General features: G+C 46.6%; 1 protein-coding gene across 2 annotated transcripts in view; it reads right to left on the bottom strand.

Moving 5' to 3' along the window:
* Nucleotides 1-17006, bottom strand: part of SLX4 (SLX4 structure-specific endonuclease subunit) — a 29868-nt gene extending 12862 nt beyond the window's left edge. Inside the window, exons 1-10 of one of the 2 annotated variants that reach the window (XM_061548851.1) lie at nucleotides 16593-17006; nucleotides 14400-14922; nucleotides 13454-13958; nucleotides 11045-11085; nucleotides 10187-10388; nucleotides 9103-9372; nucleotides 6263-6489; nucleotides 3185-3555; nucleotides 1489-1849; nucleotides 1218-1336 (exon numbers count right to left, since the gene is read on the bottom strand). In XM_061548851.1, the coding sequence (XP_061404835.1) occupies nucleotides 1218-1336; nucleotides 1489-1849; nucleotides 3185-3555; nucleotides 6263-6489; nucleotides 9103-9372; nucleotides 10187-10388; nucleotides 11045-11085; nucleotides 13454-13958; nucleotides 14400-14922; nucleotides 16593-16748 (2775 nt within the window). In that variant the 5' untranslated portion in view covers nucleotides 16749-17006. The remainder of the gene's footprint in view (nucleotides 1-1217; nucleotides 1337-1488; nucleotides 1850-3184; nucleotides 3556-6262; nucleotides 6490-9102; nucleotides 9373-10186; nucleotides 10389-11044; nucleotides 11086-13453; nucleotides 13959-14399; nucleotides 14923-16592) is intronic. The other variant, XM_061548852.1, reaches the window with a different exon arrangement.
* Between the last annotated feature and the right edge of the window lie 404 nt (nucleotides 17007-17410).

Below are 17410 nucleotides of genomic sequence, written 5' to 3'. Positions count from 1 at the left end.
ATTCAAAGTGGAGTATTACATTTTTAGGGAAATGTCACCACTTTTACTAAATATATATCAATATTATTTTATCGGGAAAATACAGAGCGGCATTATAATACAAATAACCTAACCTACATCAATTAATAACGTTGTACATTTTGCCTTTTTGGGATTATATAATTTATGCAAAAATCGGTCGAGGGCAATTCTGCTCCTTACTCCCAAGCGAGTATAAAAATTGAGTGCCCGGGTTGTGGTCCAAATGAGCTAACTTTGAAAAATTATGCACAAATTACTCAATCGAGATTACGCAGAGTGTACAGTCTCCCTGGTGGAAAACTTGCTCACCCCTCCTATACTGGACATCTGTGAAAAAGAGCTACACATCTTCTTGGTTCTTTCGGTAAAGTCACGTAGAAGGCAAATAATAAAATAATAAAAATAAAACATTATAAAATATTTATTTTGTTTCATTACATTATTATATTATTTTATTATGTTTTATTTTACTTACTTTATTATTTCCCTTCTACGTGACTTTACCGAAAGAACCAAGAAGATGAATCCCTGCAGTCACGACAGCTTTAAATCGAAATTTAAAATAGGCTCATTGGATTCCTCCTGCAATCGAAATAAAGATTCTGATTCTGATATCCATCTGTGAAACACACATCGGCCTCCATGATAACCCTGCACGACTCAAATGGTGGGAAAACCAAATGTAGAAAATTATGTTTTGTTATTATCTCAATTAAGAGATGCAGCGACGTCGTGCCACGACGACCCAAGAGGCCAAAGGACTGGAAAACAAAGACATTTAGCACCATCTGGGGAGAGAGCACCACCACTCAATTGTAATACGAAGGAGGTTTGTGTTATATGTCCCATCGAAACTATGGAATGCCATCGCAATTAAATTCGCACGATTTGCGGTCACACGATCCAACATAAGCAAAATAAAAACAACAATTTCAACGGACGCAATCCGACGCTTGGATTGCGAGCTTAAGAATATTAACCGATCATTCGATGCATCCATTCAACACCAGCAACCTCTGGACCGGTTTCAACAATCGGTGTCTCATCAGCAGATTCAGGTTTGCATGCATGGATTCTGGTCAAAGCATGGTTAATGAGGAGCGCTTGCAAAGTCTGTGGGATGGCGCAGAAATGGACGTTTTGATCAGCCCCCGTAAGTGATTGTTACATGCACGAGGCTCCGGGTGTGTACGGACCAACAGGCTGGGTCCCGCGGAGCTGTGCTGGGCTGGGCCTGCACCGTGGAGCTCTGACGAACACGGTGAGACGCAGGGCTCCGTCTCGGGCAGGAAACCACTCATCTCCTCTATGGCTCCTGTGACACAATCAGCAAATGATATCACCACCACCACCACCATCATCATAATCATCAGCATCATTAGTATTAATCGCCAAAGATCCCTCATGTTGTCTCGCCATTCCGATGCCGTAAAGGACGCTGTATACTTCCCTTACACACACACTGACCTGTGCACGAAGGCAGTATCGGCTCGCCCAAGTCCTGCATGAACTGAGTGAGGGGCAACCCCTCCCTGGCCAACTCCACCAGCGCCAGCAGCGTTTGACTGCCCGACACCTCCTCCTGCTGCCACTCTCCTGAGCGGCCCAATTCGGAGGCTGACGAGCCGCCACCACCACCCGTGCCACCAATGCCACAGCCACCTCCTCCACGACTAACATCGCCAGCGCAGCCACCCACACTCCCTTCGGCCAATCCCGGCTGGGAGTTTCTTAGCGAGGAATCCTGCGGTGTTTGCCGCAGGGAGACTCGGTCTCCGACCGGGTTCGCTGGCGCATCAGTGATGGTGTCGGAGAAAGACAGCTGTTTCTGAAATGAATTCACACGTACATGCACGAAGGGAGCTGTGCAAGGATACACGCGAAAGCAACGGTCTACCGTTTATCCTACACTGGCTTTTGCAGTAAAAGTTGTTAGCCATGGATTATTAAGGGCGGCGCCACACACTGTGTGATAGGTGCTGATGTGGAAACACGGCGCCAGGTAATAATATTCCACGAACTCCAACTGCCTCCAGTATTCACACTCTTAGTTTTTTCGGTAAAGTCACGTAGGTAAAAAATTTAATTAAAATTAATACAAAATAAAAAAATAAAATTCACGACGTTTTCGGAGGCAACACAAGTATTCACGTGTATCATGGACAGGAACTGAACCTAGTCTTCTCGAGTAGAAGTGCACACACTGACCGCCACACCATGAATCGCACATAAACAGTGGGGTTGTAAATATTCACCAATTCCTTGATGAGAATCCATTTTCCCATTGCATGATACCGTATCATCTGGATTATAAGGTACACGCTTAAACACATGCAAAAATGCACGCACACGCAAACACACACCCGCTCGCAAGGTACAAACCCACACAATAGCCGCCGATCGCCAAGTGGCAGTGATATCACCACGGCACTTGTGCTAAGCTAAGTGCACCTACAGGCCACATGAAGTGCCGAGAGCTCGCTGATGGGAGGTTACGGAACAGACCCAGATACAAAGACAATGACCAAGGTCCAACGTACCACCTTTAACAGACTGTTGGGGAAAATGCTGTTAGCGAGCACCTATGAAGCCCGATACACCACACATGGGGTGGCCAACACCAACCCAGACACACACACAAAACACGCACACCAGAGGTCACAATCGGGTACCCGATACCCGTACCCTACCCGATACCCGGCTACCCGTACCCGGCCGGGTACGGGTAAGGATACCCGTTTGCGACCCTGGTGCGGCCGGGTACGGGTACGGGTAGCCGCACGTGACTCACCCCAACCAATGAGTGAGAAGGCCGTGAGTCACTGGTGAGTCACCGTTTGTCACTCATTTCCCAACGTCTTGTCTCTTCTCACAATTCAAGTTCCAAGAATCAACCCACCCGCGCCTGCAACATGGCTTCATCCCAGAGATCGCAATCGGGTACCCGATACCCGTACCCTACCCGATACCCGTACCCGGACGGGTACGGGTACGGGTACCCGTTTGCGACCCTGGTGCGGCCGGGTACGGGTAAGGAATCAAAACCCGTTTGCGACCTCTGACGCACACACAAATGCACGCACATACAAATGCACGCACGTACACACACACAAAAAAAAAGACAAACCCGCACACACGCATCCCAATGGAGTACAAACCACACCTGGGCTTCCCCGGTTGGTACCGGTCCGCCCGGCGACAGTGGCGGCACCAGGGCCGGGCAGAGAAACGGCGCCTCTCCCTGCAAGTCGGCGGTGAGCAGCGCGCTGCGTTTCCACAGCAGCGCCGTTGCCACGGAACCACACCACGGTGGCGGCGCTGGCACCGATGACGACGCAGGCGAGGGCAGCAGCAGGCGGCTGGGTGGCAGTGGCGGGGTGCGACGTGACGCCACTTCTTGCTCCAGCTCCGTGTCCGGCACCAGCAGCACGGCCATCTTTTCTGTCAGTCGGCGCACGGTGGCGGCGGGATCGGCCTGCAGCAGGGCCGACGCGGCGTCGGCGTTCTTCTTCCGGCGGACCTTCTTGGGTGCGGCTGCCAAGCACGTCGATCGCACAGATAAAGACGCCCCCGTGTAGCCTACGCAGGCTGTTGGGGCAAGTGCTGTTAGCGAGTAGCGCCTATGAAGGCCAGCACTGTGGCACACGAGTGGGTGGGTGGCCAGCACCATCCCCGGCCGCCTTTGTCTCCCCAGTGGCGATGTTCACATAGGGGAGGCCGAGGACCGATTCAAATACTCGTCACTGGTGTTGGCCGTGAGCAGGAATCGAACTCGGGTCTTCGGGTGTGTTGTGTGTACAATATACACGAGTCAAACGCGGCACTCAAACGCGGTGAATGGACAACTCGGGAAGGACATTCCAGTAGTTGGAACTGTAGACCGAGATTCCGATTTAAAGCTTTCGTGACCGCAGGGATTCATCTTCTTGGTTCTTTCGGTAAAGTCACGTAGAAGGGAAATAATAAAATAATGAAAAAAAACATAATAAAATACATAATGTTTTATTTTTATTATTTTATTATTTCCCTTCTACGTGACTTTACCGAAAGAACCAAGAAGATGTAGACCGAGACTTACCAAGAACCTGAGTTGGTATCTGGGTTGAAGCCACCGCGATTAAATCAGGTTTGAAACCAAACACCCCACGGTATAAAAGTTGGAGTTTTGTGGGATTATTTTGGCAGTCCTAAGCCAGTGGCAGAAATATAACATCCCTCAACACAACCGCTGTTGAAATCCCACCCGTGTTAAGCACGATAAGGTGTTGAGCTCGCGACCATCAAATTGTAACTTCATTCCTTTGCCACCACTAATGTTGTTAATGCTGTAGAGCTAATTTTTTAGCAATGTTATTAACAATTTAAATATTTAACGTATTTGGCGTGTTATATTAAGCGTGGCCAATTCACGATTTTTAAACAGAAAATGAGGACACTTAACACATTTAAGTGCCCGCTAATTTACTGAATAAACATTCAGCGTTAGTGCATAAGAATCTCCAAATAATGCCGACGTGTGTTCGACTGATCACTTATTCAATGACACGTGCCAATTTACAGAACGGCTAATTTTCCGTCCCAAACCCATTTCGAGACGTAATTGTGCATGTTCGGCAATTAAACACACGAGTGCTTAGTTGCCGTTGGTAACAAAAAACAAGTTTGACGCATGACACTTGCACATTTTTTTTGTAATTTCAACGCAATGGTGCCATCGTCATGCGCGGCGAGGGCACGCCGATGTCAAGAACGTTCCAAGGGCAGCCGAGACGACAAACGAGAGAGCGTTGCTGGTTTACGAGGAGGGTTTGGTTGTATTCACAGGATAACACAAGCCGGGCGAGCCCGTCAAGCCGAGTGCCGTGAGGAAGGTCTCTTCGTGTTGCCACCAGAGGTCGCAAATGGGTTTTGATTCCTTACCCGTATCCGTACCCGGCCGCACCAGGGTCGCAAATGGGTACCCGTTCCCTACCCGTACCCTACCCAAAATGAGTGACAAACGGTTACTCACCAGTGACTCACGGCCTACCCGTACCCGTACCCAGCCGCACCAGGGTCGCAAACGGGTACCCGTACCCGTACCCGGCCGGGTACGGGTAGCCGGGTATCGGGTAGGGTACGGGTATCGGGTACCCGGTTGCGACCTCTGGTTGCCACCGTACAAGAAAAGGACAGCGAATCAAGGAAAACACGCTCGCAAACCAGCACGCATAAGCGCGCACACTCACGCGCTTACAGCACCCGCCAGTCTGCTTTTTTTTACGAAAGCGCTAGTCTCGTCGCACTGGTACGCATTACAACGTTTCCGCCTACACTTTGTTGGGAGATTTTCGGAAGGTATTCTCGCTTATTTCTTTGCCAAAAGAAACTATCCAAGCCTGGGCACTGGTTTTGGCGAGCTATACGAACTATGTGGTTAGTTTTGTCCTCGCACAGATGTGCGACGATTAGTGGAATGAACGTCTTATTTCCCAGAGGCAGCAATAAGTTAGCGGACCGGATTCCCTAAAAAGGAAACATCTCTTATCTCATAGATGTACACCCACGCTGTGTGGTGTCTAAAGTTATCGGACAAGTATAAATTAAACTAAACGGTTAGGGATCTGGTCAGATTCATTCCTGGGATGCGGCAGCATTGGTGACGTATCAATCTGCATAGGGGTGACATCACTTGCACGCCACCATTATGCGTTTGACCATCATTTTAAAGGCTATTTTCTCATTAATATTTGCCATAAAACTCATATTAGACAGCCCATTGATACAAAACCGAGGCATGCGTCGACAAAAAAAACGAAAGTTAGGTGTATGGTTGTGTTCCCTTTAAAATATTTAGAAATATGCATTGAGCTTATTTAGATGATTTTGGTGCTATAAATGTCCAAATGAAGGGCCCCTTTGTTGAGCTATCATTTGTGGCCAGGTCGCTTCTGAAAAATAAGTTAATACCTCAGTGGGCTTTTCCTAGTCAAATGGGGATGGTTTTGCCTTATTTGTATGTGTTTCAGTGGTTTTTTTTTTTACCTATTTTGTGCTTTGCACTACCATGCTGTTTGTAACATTTGTTGTTGTTACGTTCTTACCCGCCCCCCGGCTGGAGATCTGTGAAAAACAGCTTTGTAGCTCGTCGGATATCTCCAAAGTAAATAAATATTCCGCTTCAGATTCTAAACGACAGTGCTACGAGATCTCATTTACCGGGCCCCTTCCGACTGCCAAACACTGACCGTTTCCGCCTCACCTTTGTCGCGAAGAGGCTTGGGTTGCAGCAGCCCCGTGCTCCGAGGAGGGGCCCTCTCCTCGAGTTCCATCAGGGAGGCCGACATCGCCAGAGCAACCCTCATTTGTTCTTCCTCGTCCGTGGGGGGCGGCCGCTCCGAAGGCAAGCCCCCCCCGCCACCCCTTCCTCGCACCGCCGTGGAGCCTCTGGTCTTGTCCTTCTTGCGCCTGGGGGCGGCTCCCAAGGCTCTGTGGTGGCCCAACGAGCGCACAAAGACAAAGGTGCCCTATTATAGCCGAAATGGACGGACTGTAGGGGCAAGTGCTAATGGCGAGCACCTATGAAGGCCGGCACGGCACACGAGGGGGTGGGTGGCCAGCACCACGCCCCGCCGCCTTTGTCTCACTGGTGGCAAATGTTTACACGTCGCACCAGGTACTCATTTGCGGCTGAGTCGATCTAGGGGAGGCCCAGGACTGGTTCAGATAATCGAGCAAACACAAAGGTACACACACACACGGGTACACATATACAAAGATCCCCGTATAGCCTTTAAAAGACTGTTGGGGCACGTGCCGTTAGCCACCACCTACGAAAGCCGACACACACAGACACAGACGTACAGAGTTATGGAAAATACTAAGGTTGCCAAAAAAAATTTTTCTGATACAATTTTAGATTTCGCAATATGACTATTATCGCGATATCAGTTTCATTTAACTTTGAAATTGAATTGAACATCTGTACCCCAAACACAAATCACTTTACAACCTTGTAATGCTCATACCACACATGCCATCCAAAAATAATGTTATATAACCACATGTCAATTTAACCACGAAACATATTCAAGAGCACCAAAGCAATCAGTAGATGTTTTCTTACTTAAATGATTATATTGTTGTTTCATAACAACATTTCATAACGGAATTACATACAGTAATTTAAAAATGTACCAACAATAATCATTTCAACACGTAGGCTTTCGCGACCAATATTATTCATAATCAACGTTTTTTTTTGGGTTTAGATCGCGTTATTTATAAATGTGTCGTAACCCTCCACCACCCGACACGGCCAATCAGTAAAAAAGTGTCACGTTGACAAAAGACAAATAGTTCACTGCTTCAGCGTCATCTGGCGAATTGCCCGATGATGCTGGATGCAATTACCAGCGAAATGTCGTACTCAAATTGTAAATGTTGTGGTTTCACGCTTCAACACACCGGTGGGCTAAAGCAGTGAACTATTTGTCTTTTGTCAACGTGACACTTTTTTACTGATTGGCCGTGTCGGGTGGTGGAGGGTTACGACACATTTATAAATAACGTGATCTAAACCCAAAAAAACGTTGATTATGAATAATCATTTCAAAACGAACCGTACGACTATAGTAGAGCTTATATCACATGGTGTATTGTAGCATCATCCTATCACAGCAGCCCTTGCAAAATACATAACGCGAGTTCTGTTCGCCTGCACACGCGTGTCTCCAACCCATTTGTAGCTAAGAAGCTTTCACTGCTGTAATTGTTTGTAGATTTTGTTTAATGTCGTGTGAAGTTCAGAAGCCTCTCACGATATAAGTACCCAAGTGAGAAAAGAAGGCATGGCTTTATTGTCCTAGGATCCTGTTAAAATCTAATGCACGCTGAGTACACCAGCAGCAGTGGGCGTTCAACGCTTCATGTACTATACTCTTTGGTTCTTTCGGTAAAGTCACGTAGGTATAAAATAAAATAAATCACGACGTTTCGGGCGCAGCGCAAGCTTTCCCACCTGATGATGAACGCTTGTGTTGCGCCCGAAACGTCGTGATTTCTTTTATTTTATAGCTACGTGACTTTACCGAAAGAACCAAAGAGTATGATTCCGAAAGCTTCAAATCAAACTTCATGTACTGTCATTTTTATGCATTTTCATTTGTGCTGAATTATAAACTAAAAAAATATCTAACATGAGTGTGTCTGTGGTAAATGTCTTAAAATACCCGTGACCTGAGCACCACTACATCTCTTAATCGCTTTCATTGTAACAGACAAATAATGTTTCTTTGAATAGTAACTTTAGTTTTCTCTACTGCGGCAAACAGCAAGTTCACTTCTAATGATCACTTATTTAAGTAACATGATGTCCATGTATTGTCCCCTTGATATAACTAAACACCATCTCCTGTTCCTCACAGACACTCCGATCTCACCATCATCTGACCTCACACATTAAATGTTCCCAGCCTATAGCCTTTCTCACTCTTTCTGGCCCCACTGTGGATTTCATGTAATCACCAGTGATAGCGTCTCCATGTCACACTCCCTGTTGTGGAAAACTCTGGCACTGGTTTTGATCATCTGTGCGTCAGTTTATATCACGTCTACTAAATTAATTTCTTGTCTTTACCACAAGTAGTGACTCAACAATCTTCTCAAATATTACTCGGACATATCCTGGTGCTGAGATCACAGTCCGTGTGTGACTTCAATATCCACAACAGTTTATGGCTACAAAAACGCCACACTAGAAATTACGCTAGGTGTGAAACTCTTATGTCATTAAGATTCACTATGTAGGAGGCTTACTGACGACAAAGTAATTATAACATCCAATAGGAAAGAATTTCAGGAAATGTTAAAAGACCTTCATGCAATTCTGAAAATATTTGGCCGGGATAAAGATCAGAAAAACAATGGTTATAATAATAATAATGGGTTTAGAAAAAACATTTATCTACACACAACTGGAGATATCCGTCACAGCGACACAACTTGGAAACACAACAAAATACGCATATTGCGGACGATACGATTCTCGCGGACCTTATAATTTACAATGCCACATCACGGCGAGCTGCCTGGTCATCTCACCTGCCGGCGGCGGCGGTGGCGATGGCAGGCGGTGCCGCCGTGCCGGCCTGCGCTTGCTGGCGCTGCACAGCAAGTACCAGGTCGCGCGACGCCACGTGCAGCTCGCGTGCGCAGCGCTTGAGGTGGCCGGCGCGTGCCTTCTCCGTCTGGAAATGGCGCCCGCAAATGGGGCACTCGGGCACCGCCGCACCCGCTGCAGCGGCTACACCGGCGCCACCAGCGGAGGCCGGCGCCTGGCCCGGGCCCAACTGTTCCTGATCGTCTAAACACCTACGACAACACGACATGTCAACGTGTCTCTCGGCTGCGTAAAGGTAAAGGTGCAGCCCTGCAGCCCCTTGTTCACGCCACTGCTGGCGGAAGGGCCTCAATTGCGTTCAGGAAGTGAACAGAAGCCCTGCACGTGTTGCAGTAAAACGTGGGACATCACGCCGAACGACACGCAGTACATCCCGAAAACACATCGTAGAGCTACGCGGCACGACCGCCAAAACATATGCAGTGGTATCACAAATATACCGTCACTACTGCATTGTCATATAAAACAGAAATGTCATTGATTGCACAGTTGGCCGCTACGTGTAGCACCAACACTTGTGCCTGTGACAAATAAATATGCAAGGAATGTAAAAAATACGGACTCATCATTAGACCTCCTTTGCCAGTACCAAAATATAATAATAAGGTTTTTCCCCTTTTTTTCTGGCAACAAAACTGAAACCTTTTAACAAGGATTCATGTCTGCATTAACCACAATACTTGCAGTCAAAATGCAAACAAAAAGCACACTCTGATAATATATGCATTGTCCTTGAAACTGATTGGTCCACACCAAGGGACGGCTTTCTTTTGGTGTGGACCAATCAGTTTCAAGGACAAGGCATATATTATAGTGTGTTTTTTGTTTGCATTTTGACTGCAAGTATTGTGGTTAATGCAGACATGAATCCTTGTTAAAAGGTTTCAGTTTTGTTGCCAGAAAAAAAGGGGGAAAACCCGATTATTAAATACGGACTCGGCATAGCATGAGCAGCAGTGCAGAAGGCGTGACCCCCCCCCCCCACCCCTTGGTCTGGTGGCAAACCTGTTGATGTGCTGCTGTCTGCGCACGCTGTTCATGTGCGTCAGCTCCTTCTGGCAGACGTGGCAGAAGCAGAGCCCCGAGGGCACATCACCAAGGGGGGCATACTCAAGCCCAGGAGCGAGCAGCAACAGCCGCTCCTCCTCCTCCTGCTGTTGCAAAACCCGCGCCAGCTGTTCGTCGCTGAGCACCGACGCCGTGCCTCCTGCGGTGCCCGCACACAAGCGTTAAAATTCTGTTCACGGATTTAGTGGTGGAAATATTTGTCCCAAGATGCGTTTGTGACAGTGCTCTTCGATTCAAGTCAAAAGGATGCATTGCCCGTCTGTCACTTTGTTTCTGTAACATGGGGTCACCAATCACTCTCGTAATGATGATCTAAAAGTGGTGTTGGCATCAGCGAACTTGCCCTGTGAAGAACTGGTGTGAAAAAAAATAGATATACAGCAACACACAAAGGACTACAAAAATATTGTAACCCACAGAAAGGCATTTATTCTAGATTTGAAGCTTTCGTGACTGCAATGATTCATAATCTTAGGTTTTTTTGGGTAAAGTCATGTAGGTAAAAAAATAATAATAAAATAAAATAATAATAAATTGAGGTATTCCATTTTTTATTATTATTATTATTGTTTTACCTACGTGACTTTACCGAAAAAACCTAAGAGTAGAAAGGCATTTTCAAATGTGTAGAAATTTTAATGAGAATGTTTGGAATGTCAGAAACTCACAGCACAGGTACAGCCGTTCAGGACTGAGTACAGCACAGTTATAAGGGGAAAAACTGGCCTGGCAGTAAAGAGAAAAGACAATGTGCTTGTTATTTCACATAGGTCTGCACGTGTTCCGAACGCATACCTGAGTCGGGACTAAGCTGGATTCTCTCAGGAGCCTGCCACCTGCGAACACAAGCAGTAAACACCACCACCACGGTTAACAATCATCAACACCCATTCCATCTGCTGATAGATGAAGTTATTTGTGGTTTCGGTTTGTTTGATTTAGAGCTGTTTGTTCGCATGGAACAATACACGCTCACGACCAACAATCCCCCTGTCAATTAAACTGTTCGCCACAATTGTGGATCAGGATTTCGATTTAAAAAAAAACTTGATTGTAGATTTGTCTCAATTGTGCCGTCTCATTTATGTTGTCGGCTTTGTGTGTCGTGTCTTATTCGTTATGCAGGATGTACACGAAGGCATTCTGCTTGTACCATCGATTTCACGTCAATCCATTCGGATCTCTCAGAGAGCGCTGAAACCCTTCATATTTAGGAATGTCCCACAGAAGCGAATCTCACCAAAAAAAGACTTCAATTAAATTTCGATTTAAAGCTTTCGTGACTGCAGGGATTCATCTTCTTGGTTCTTTCGGTAAAGTCACGTAGAAGGAAAATAATAAAATAATACAAATAAAACATAATAAAATAATCCTCACGACGTTTCGGCCACAACGCAAGCAGCCGTCTTCAGGTGGAGAACAGGTCTGTCGAGAAGGCAGAGTCTGAAGACTCTGCCTTCTCTGAAGACTCTGCCTTCTCGACAGACCTGTTCTCCACCTGAAGACGGCTGCTTGCGTTGTGGCCGAAACGTCGTGAGGATTATTTTATTATGCTTTATTTTTATTATTTCATTATTTTCCTTCTACGTGACTTTACCGAAAGAACCACGAAGAAGACTTCAATTACGTTGGACACCAAGTGTGAGCTAGGCTAATCGAACGTGTCTGTCCATTACAATGATGACGCACATCGCACCAGGGTTTGAGAGCGCTCTCGCCGAGTGCAGAACTCGGTGTGGCATTCATAATCCACTCGTAGAAGTGCCTGTGCTTGTTGCATAATACCGACTTGCTGATGCACGATGTTGTCAACTGTGCTCCTGGGAACAACCAGTTCCAGTGAGACTCTTAGAGTCGACTACTGCCAATTGCCTACCACATACCTTTTACACCATTGGAACCTCCTTTGCCAGTAGCAAAATAGGATCATTGTTTTTTTACCCTTTTATCTGGCAACGAAACTGACACCTGCGCCTTTTAGCGTCATCTGGTCCAACACCATGTGAGACTAGGCTCGAAGAAAAGCTGTCTTGGGTGTGGACCAATCAATTTCAAGGACAGTGGATACATTATCAGATTTGTGTTTTTTTTTCATTCCGACCGCAGGTATTGTGGTCAATGCAAACATTACCCCTTGTAAAAAAAGGTGTCAGTTTTGTTGCCAGATAAAACGGTAAAAAAACAATTATCATACCACATACCTGTCAACCCCTTATCAGTGCCTACTTTATTACAGAGAAATTAAGACCTTGATCACCCCGTGCCCTTACAAATCTCAACGTGCATCCTACAAAGTCCCATCACAACAGAGAAACACAAACAAATTGACCAAAAAACATTTCCCGGATTGAAACGGCTGTACGCCGTATGGACCTGAAAACTCAATTTGACTGTACAGGAATACCGGGTAAACCGTATGGGTTGACAGGTGTGCTACCATGACTTCTGCAACACTTTCAAAAGTTGATTTAGAACTGCAGAGGGCCTGCCAAAATGCAATTTCTTTAAATCAATGTATCATATATAAAAAAAAATACGATACCAGGCCTGTGATTCTGGCGATTTTTTTTCCCCAAATAAAAGTTTCAAATTCTTGTTCCACGCAGATAACACTTCTAAATCACACGTACAAACATTATACATTTTGCTTTTTCTCGTAATGGTGTAGTTTTGGATTACGCATCTGCCACCTCGTGGTAAAAATATACAAATGGAAATATGTTGCCAACATTTCAACCACAGTTGAAACGGCTGTCCAATGATAATTCTTTGCGAATGGACTATATACCCTTATTGACATGCTGAATTAGCGCAAAAGGCACACTGGCATATTCTTCGTATATATTTTGGATATCATTTCTATCAATCATACATATTTGATTATTCATTCACATATGATTTTGATGCATGTATTGTGAACATTATAAGTGTTAATTATTTTAAATTTAGGCTATGAAACCAGCAATACCCAATCCTTGCGAATTACATCACAGGGGCTATGAACATTTCCCATTGAACACAGATCATAGCTTGTAAATTCTCCCAAAAAAGATAAACCAGGGACCCAATACCCAAGTGGATCAGTAGCAAGCACACTGATCTCTAGCTCTCCCAGCTGCCCTCACAAGCCTACAAGCAACTGGCCAGTTAAGGAGGGGCACTGCTCTTGATGAACCCACACACATGGGGAGCCATCCACTCTACCTGTATTTCTGAAGATTTTCCAACACCAGGTCCTTGACGCGAGGCCTCGGCTTATCCGCGACGTCTACGCTCGTACTCGGAGCGACCGAGGCGGCAGCCGTCTTCCCCGCCGTCCACTCGGCTACAACAATCACGCCGTCGCTGTCGCCATCGTCGGCCGCTCTGTGCGGCTCAGGCGGAATCGGCGCGGGCAGCGGCAGCCGAGTCTCCCCGATCACTCCCTCGCGGGCGCCCTGGGTCGCAGACGGTGAGGCGACGATGCCGTCCTGCTTTGCGACAGAGTCCGCTCGCGACACCTCAGCCTCCCGCAAATTTTCACCGCCCGGTTTGGGCGAGCGCTCGCCCGAGCGAGCAACAGCAGCTGCCTCGTCGCCCGTGCCGGCTCCCAAGCCCGCGGTCGACGGCGCCTGCACCAGATGCTCGGCGGTCGCCTTCCCGGTGCCAGCGCTGTGGTCGCCCACCGGTTGCAGACGCCGGTCATCCAGCGCGACGTCCTCGTGCCCGTCTGTGGGTTTCACGACGACGCACTCGCTCGAATATTCGCCACATGGCCCCACCTGGCGTTTATCTCGCTTTAGAACTGAGATTGTGACTGCCTGTGTGCTTACATTTCAAAGGTGGCAGCGTTTAATCTGCTGAAATGAGAAAAGCACTCACACAATTACAGATTATGTATAGAAGCTGGTTATAAGCACACATTAGCACAGTTGTAATATAAGCAACATTACACTAGTAGGGGCAAGGCGGAAGGAAACTTCTAATACAAGCACACTACTTTGGAATCGAAGCACACCTGGTCTTGCTCTCAAGGGGTGTGCTTATATCCAACTTCTGCTGTGTTCAAGTTTAAAAATGTGTGAATGCGAGCGGACACAAGAAGTATAAGCACAGAGCTCGCTCAATCAGCTCGCACCATGCGCACACACGAGCGAGTTTGTAGATGTACCCGCAGCTGTCGCGACCCTTGCCACGTGCTCTGCACCAACGTTGCCGGGCGAGCCGCCGGGCAGGTCAGACACCTCGGCGGGGTTTCGCGCCACTCGCCTCTTCTTCGCCTCGGCGCTCACCGACGCGTCTTCGGGCTTCTGCCGGTACTCCTCCGCTCTCCGACCACGCGCACACTCCATGTCCGGTCCGGGCAGCTCCTCGACGCCCCTCGAAGACGAGCCGTCCTCCCACGCTGTCGCGCCGGCGGCTGGAGTTTTGGAAGCAGCGGCAGCAGCAGAATCGTGGCTCGCCGCTAATGCGGCGCCGCGCGTGTTGTTGCGCCGGGAGAGTTTGCGGTCCTTCCCCAGGCACTTGGGCGCAGGAGGACCGCATCGCGTGCTCGCCGAGTCGAAGTCGTCGTCTTCAGAGTCCCACCCGCACGAGCTGCTCGCGGAGAGCGCCATTCCGTTGCTCCGTCCCATCCTGCCGGGCTCACTGCTCGGGAACGTGATGGGATCTGTCATCATGGCACCTGCTCTGAGCTGGAACAAAGGCAAGAAAATGTACCCGTATAAGAGTACAAATTGTTGGGGAAAGTTCAGTTGGCGAGCCATCGATTCGGGGCAGAATTGCGCACGAGCAGGGTGGTGTGGCTGGCACCGCACTAGGCCGCTTTTTACCCCCCCCCCTCCTCCTCCGGCCAGCGCCAATGTTTACACATCACTACAGATGCAGGTTGACTAAAGGGTAGCCCGGGAACGGTTCAGATATTCACCACTGATGTTAGCCGTGGTCAGGAATCTAACTCAGGTTTCCGGGTTCGTAGTGCAGTGTGCTAAGCACTGCGCCACCATTCCACCAGGATCTAAAATGCACCCATCTGGTGGATTTGTGGTCAACATCATTATTCATCACACAAAATGTAATTGACATAAAAATGTATACTCACTAGTTTTATCTATGAAGCAGGTGAATGACAACGAAAACAGGCAGATATTTTGAAATACGAAAAAACGTGGCAACTTCTTCTCTGCTGCTCCTATTGGCTAATCCCTCCATAGTTGTGCATGTACTGTATTACACATCTCCCCTGTTCACTGTGTTTACATCGACTGTACAGCAATATCATTACATTCCCACGACTACCAAGTGATGGCCATTTCAAATTTTCTTGCTGTGGTTTTCACACCTGATGATGATTGCTTGTGTTGTTTGATATTTTTATTATTTTATTATTTCCCTTCTACGTGACTTTACCGAAAGAACCAAGAATATGAATCCCTGCAGTGACGAAAGCTTTAAATATAAATTAAATATAAATGCAACACCCAGTATTGTTAATAGTGGAGTCTCCGCAAAGAGGCTTAAACTGTGACGTCGGGTCACAATCCACAGGTCACAGTACCAGTTGAAAGGGTAAAAACCTATCAATATATTTTGCCACTGGTAAAGGAGGTCTCATAGTGTAAATGCTTACCCCGAGCTCTCAATACTCTGATAGTGCGCTGTTTTTGAGTTGTACGCCTTTTGGCGTCATCTGGTCCAACACCAGTGGAGACTAGGCTCTAAGAAAAGCTGTCTCGGGTGTGGACCAATCAACTTCAAGGACAGTGCATATCATTATCATCATCAGAGTTGTTTCTTTTTGTTTGCATTTTGACTGCTTGTGTTGTGGTTATTGCAAACATGATGCCTTGTATAAAGGTGTCAGTTTTGTACCAGTTGAAAGGGTAAAAACCTACTACTATATTTTATTTTATTGTTATTATTACACGCTTTTTTTAACCGTCTGTTGTATCCTCAAATCTTGTAACTCAATTTTAACCCACTTCCCAATGTGGCATCGACTGCAAACTTGGTATACTTATGTCATACTGATGACAATACTATATTCTATCATAAAAATACAAAATATTTATTTTTAAGCATCTTTTTTTAGATGTTATGTTTCGGCTTGGCTCCAATTGTGCACGCTCAACTCACGTTGGCTGTAATTGCCCACGGCCCCCTTACGTTACGGGCCACTTCTTGGAGTCGTGGAGTTTTATCCATTACTAGTACGGTACATTTAATTAAAGCATGTTTTTAATAAATTTGTATTGTAATATTACTCGTTAAAATATCTCCCCGTCGCCTCTGTGTGTCCAACCCAGCAGCGTCAATGGGACACAACCAGGCGGGCGTGTGGGGGTCACGGTGTGGCTGACCCTACCTCCTTTAAAGAAACGTGTGGCCGGCGTGGAAGAGTAGGCCAAGTGACCCTCCTGCAGTGGAGGCAATTGCAGGTCCTGCGCCTTGACCTTTGTGTGTGTGCGATCACACGGAGGTCAGCCGCGTGCGTTGCGCCGCAGAGACGAGAGGTCTTCATCCAGTAGCGGTAGATAGATCATGGCTGGCGATGATTATTAATGATTATTGATGATTATCGATGATGAAGAAGCAGCAGCAGCTCGGCTAATTAAGGCGGCCGGAACTCGCGTTCAAAGCGAATGTCTCAACCAATCAGCGGCGACGATACGAGCCCGGCCGGTAGAAGCCGCGTCGCCATTGGCTGAATTTAAATGAATATTTTTTATAAATGTAATTTTTATTTGTGTCAACTTACGACTATTGTTGTTATTTCTTGAGCGTTTATTTAACGATTCGTGATTGCAGCATTCGAAGTGGGTTATAATATAGACAATGATCGGTATGATTCGTCTCATCAGCGATTCCATTCCGGCGATTTTAACTATTTCACTGATTTTGGAATCGATACTAATGCATGAATCGTTTATGAATCGATTCTCATTGACTGAAGTTATTAGGAATCGATTCTCCTAAATATTTTTATTATTTTCTGCCTTTGCAACTATATCTAAGAAACTTTAAATCCCATAAAAATATAAATATAATTATCCCTTGCTTTAAAATATTTTAACGACATTCTACTAAGTAGAAACCCGATGCAGTCTCTCTTAAGATAGTATTAAGCTATTATACTGGTAGGAACCTCCTGGTTACACCAGCCCACAGGGGATTATTGTGTCC

This window comes from Lethenteron reissneri, chromosome 10, assembly GCF_015708825.2.
Source record: "Lethenteron reissneri isolate LAM-NWPU_2019-01 chromosome 10, ASM1570882v1, whole genome shotgun sequence".
Taxonomy (NCBI): Eukaryota; Metazoa; Chordata; class Hyperoartia; order Petromyzontiformes; family Petromyzontidae; genus Lethenteron; species Lethenteron reissneri.
The sequence above is the reverse complement of the archived record's forward strand: the minus strand, read 5'-3'. Positions and strand labels throughout refer to the sequence as shown.